Raw genomic sequence first — 2129 nt, 5'->3', positions numbered from 1 at the left:
GCCCCATGCTGTGGACTGGGACATCGAGGACGCTGTGAACCGCTACGTGCAGCCCATCCTGGACAAACTGAGCTTGGTGGCCAACTTCTCTGTTGACTCACAGGTGAGGGCTGGGAGAGATGATGGGGAGAGCCCAGCCCTGGCCTTCCCGGGTGCCCTGAGACGCACTTCTCTGCCAGCAACATCTCTGTGTGCCTGCAGATCCTGTACTATGCCGTCCTAGGAGTGACGCCACGCTTTGACAAGGAGTCTTCCAGTTTCCTCTTGAGTGCCCACAGCCTCCCACATGTCATCAACCCTGTGGAGGCCAGGCTGGGTGAGCTCTGCACTCCTGACTCTGCTGTCAGGGGCTCTGTCGAGGGGGAGAGCTGTGCCTATGGCCTGTGCTCCTTCCCTCCCCACAGCACCGTGCCCTGCCAGCCCCCGATGGGAGCGAGGGTGGCTGAGACCTGCTGGGCTGGCTGTTCTGCTCAGGGCTTGCTGTGGAAGGAGGAGCAGGGCTGGGCTCTGCCCCAGCGCTGCGTGTGGGCGGTCTGCTCTTGGTGTCCCTGCCAGCCAGGGGAGTTCTTTGACTCTGTCCTGCTGCAGGCTCCAGTGCTGCCTCGCTCTACCCCGTCCTGAACTTCCTGCTGTACGTGCCAGAGCGTTCCCACTCCCCTCTGTACATCCAGGACAAGGACGGAGCCCCAGTGAGCACCAACGCCTTCCACAGCCCCCGCTGGGGTGGCATCATGGTATGGGGCCGTGGGGGTGCTGGCAGCACTCGGGCAAAGCGGTGGCTCCTCATCCCCAGCGGGTGCTGGCAGCCCTGCCAGCCTCAGGGTGCCAGCTGTGCCTCACTGACACGTTCTGCAGGTTTACAATGTTGAAGCCCCTGCTTCCCCCCAAGCCTCTCTCCCACTACACGTTGACGTGGACATGGTGCGAGTGATGGAGGTTTTTCTGGCCCAGCTCCGGTGAGGATGCGCTCTTCCCTCCCTGGGCCTCTGCATGCTCTTCTGGCACACATGGAAATCAATGGGGTCTGGGCAGGTCCTACCCACACAGCTCGTTCACTCCTCCGTGGGCTCTGGGAGGCTGAGGGTGGCTTTTTGTGGCCTTGGGGGTGCTGACCACCAACCAGCACTGCTCTCTGGCTGGGGGTGCTGGTGCATCTCCCATCTCCTGTGGTGGGAGGCTGGGCTTGCCCCACCACTCATGTGGGAGGCCATTGCGTGTGGGTTGAGCCTTGCCAAGGCTGAACGCAGCAGGGAAGGGGAAGAGTGGGGAGTGCATATGGGACCGCAGGCTTGTGATGCTGACTGGGACCTTCCCCTCTACTCCCAGGTTACTGTTTGGGTTATCACGGGAGGAGCTGCCCCCTGAGTTCCTGCTGGAGAGCCCAGGGAACGAGGGGCTGGCTGACTGGGAGCTGGACCGCCTGCTCTGGGCCCACACTGTGGAGAACATCGCCACTGTATCTACCACCTTGACCTCGCTGGCCCAGCTCCTGGACAAGATTGGGAACATTGTGATCAAAGATGATGTTGCTTCTGAGGTAGACCTGGGGCATGCTGGGGCAGGGAGCAGTGGGGGCTGGGTGTCACTGTCCCTGTACAGACCATGAGCTCTCACACGTGTGGTGCTGCCCAGGCCTGGCAGTGAGTGAGGCCCCTAGGCTTCTTCCTGCGGTTCTCCCTGGCTGGGGCCTGACTATCGATGTTGTTCCCACACAGGTGTACCAAGCGGTGGCCTCAGCGCAGAGTGCCATGGCCAAGCTGGCCACGGGCCACCTGCTCTCAGCTTTCCAGGCCAGCAAGGAAGCAGTCACCTCCTCGGAGCGGGCCTTCTTTGACCCATCTCTCCTCCATCTCCTCTACTTTCCTGATGACCAGAAATTTGCCATCTACATCCCACTCTTCCTGCCCATGGCTGTCCCCATTCTCCTTTCCCTGGCCAAGATTGTCCGGGAGGCCAGGCAGCATAAGAAGGAGCCCACCAAGATGGACTGAGCCCATCACAATGGTGCCCTGTCTAGGGGCTGGGGCTGTCCCCGCCTTGTGCAGGACGTTTTCATGGACCCGTGGCCCGAGAAGGTGCCCCGGAATGGTGTCGGGGCTGGGCCTGGCCACTCCGCCTGGGGCCCCCAC

At 62.0% G+C, this 2129-nt stretch overlaps 1 protein-coding gene across 1 annotated transcript in view; it reads left to right on the top strand.

The window, feature by feature from the left end:
* The window catches only part of PIGS (phosphatidylinositol glycan anchor biosynthesis class S), a 4807-nt gene extending 2685 nt beyond the window's left edge, over nt 1–2122 (top strand). The window contains exons 5-10 of the mRNA XM_035900556.1: nt 1–103; nt 202–316; nt 589–734; nt 856–956; nt 1327–1537; nt 1716–2122. The exon at nt 1–103 is cut by the window's left edge and continues 31 nt beyond it. Coding sequence (XP_035756449.1) covers nt 1–103; nt 202–316; nt 589–734; nt 856–956; nt 1327–1537; nt 1716–1991 — 952 coding nt within the window. The 3' untranslated portion in view covers nt 1992–2122. The remainder of the gene's footprint in view (nt 104–201; nt 317–588; nt 735–855; nt 957–1326; nt 1538–1715) is intronic.
* Nucleotides 2123–2129: the final 7 nt, after the last annotated feature.

This window comes from Egretta garzetta, unplaced genomic scaffold, assembly GCF_000687185.1.
Source record: "Egretta garzetta isolate BGI_Z169 unplaced genomic scaffold, ASM68718v1 scaffold108, whole genome shotgun sequence".
NCBI classification, from domain to species: Eukaryota; Metazoa; Chordata; class Aves; order Pelecaniformes; family Ardeidae; genus Egretta; species Egretta garzetta.
The sequence above is the reverse complement of the archived record's forward strand: the minus strand, read 5'-3'. Positions and strand labels throughout refer to the sequence as shown.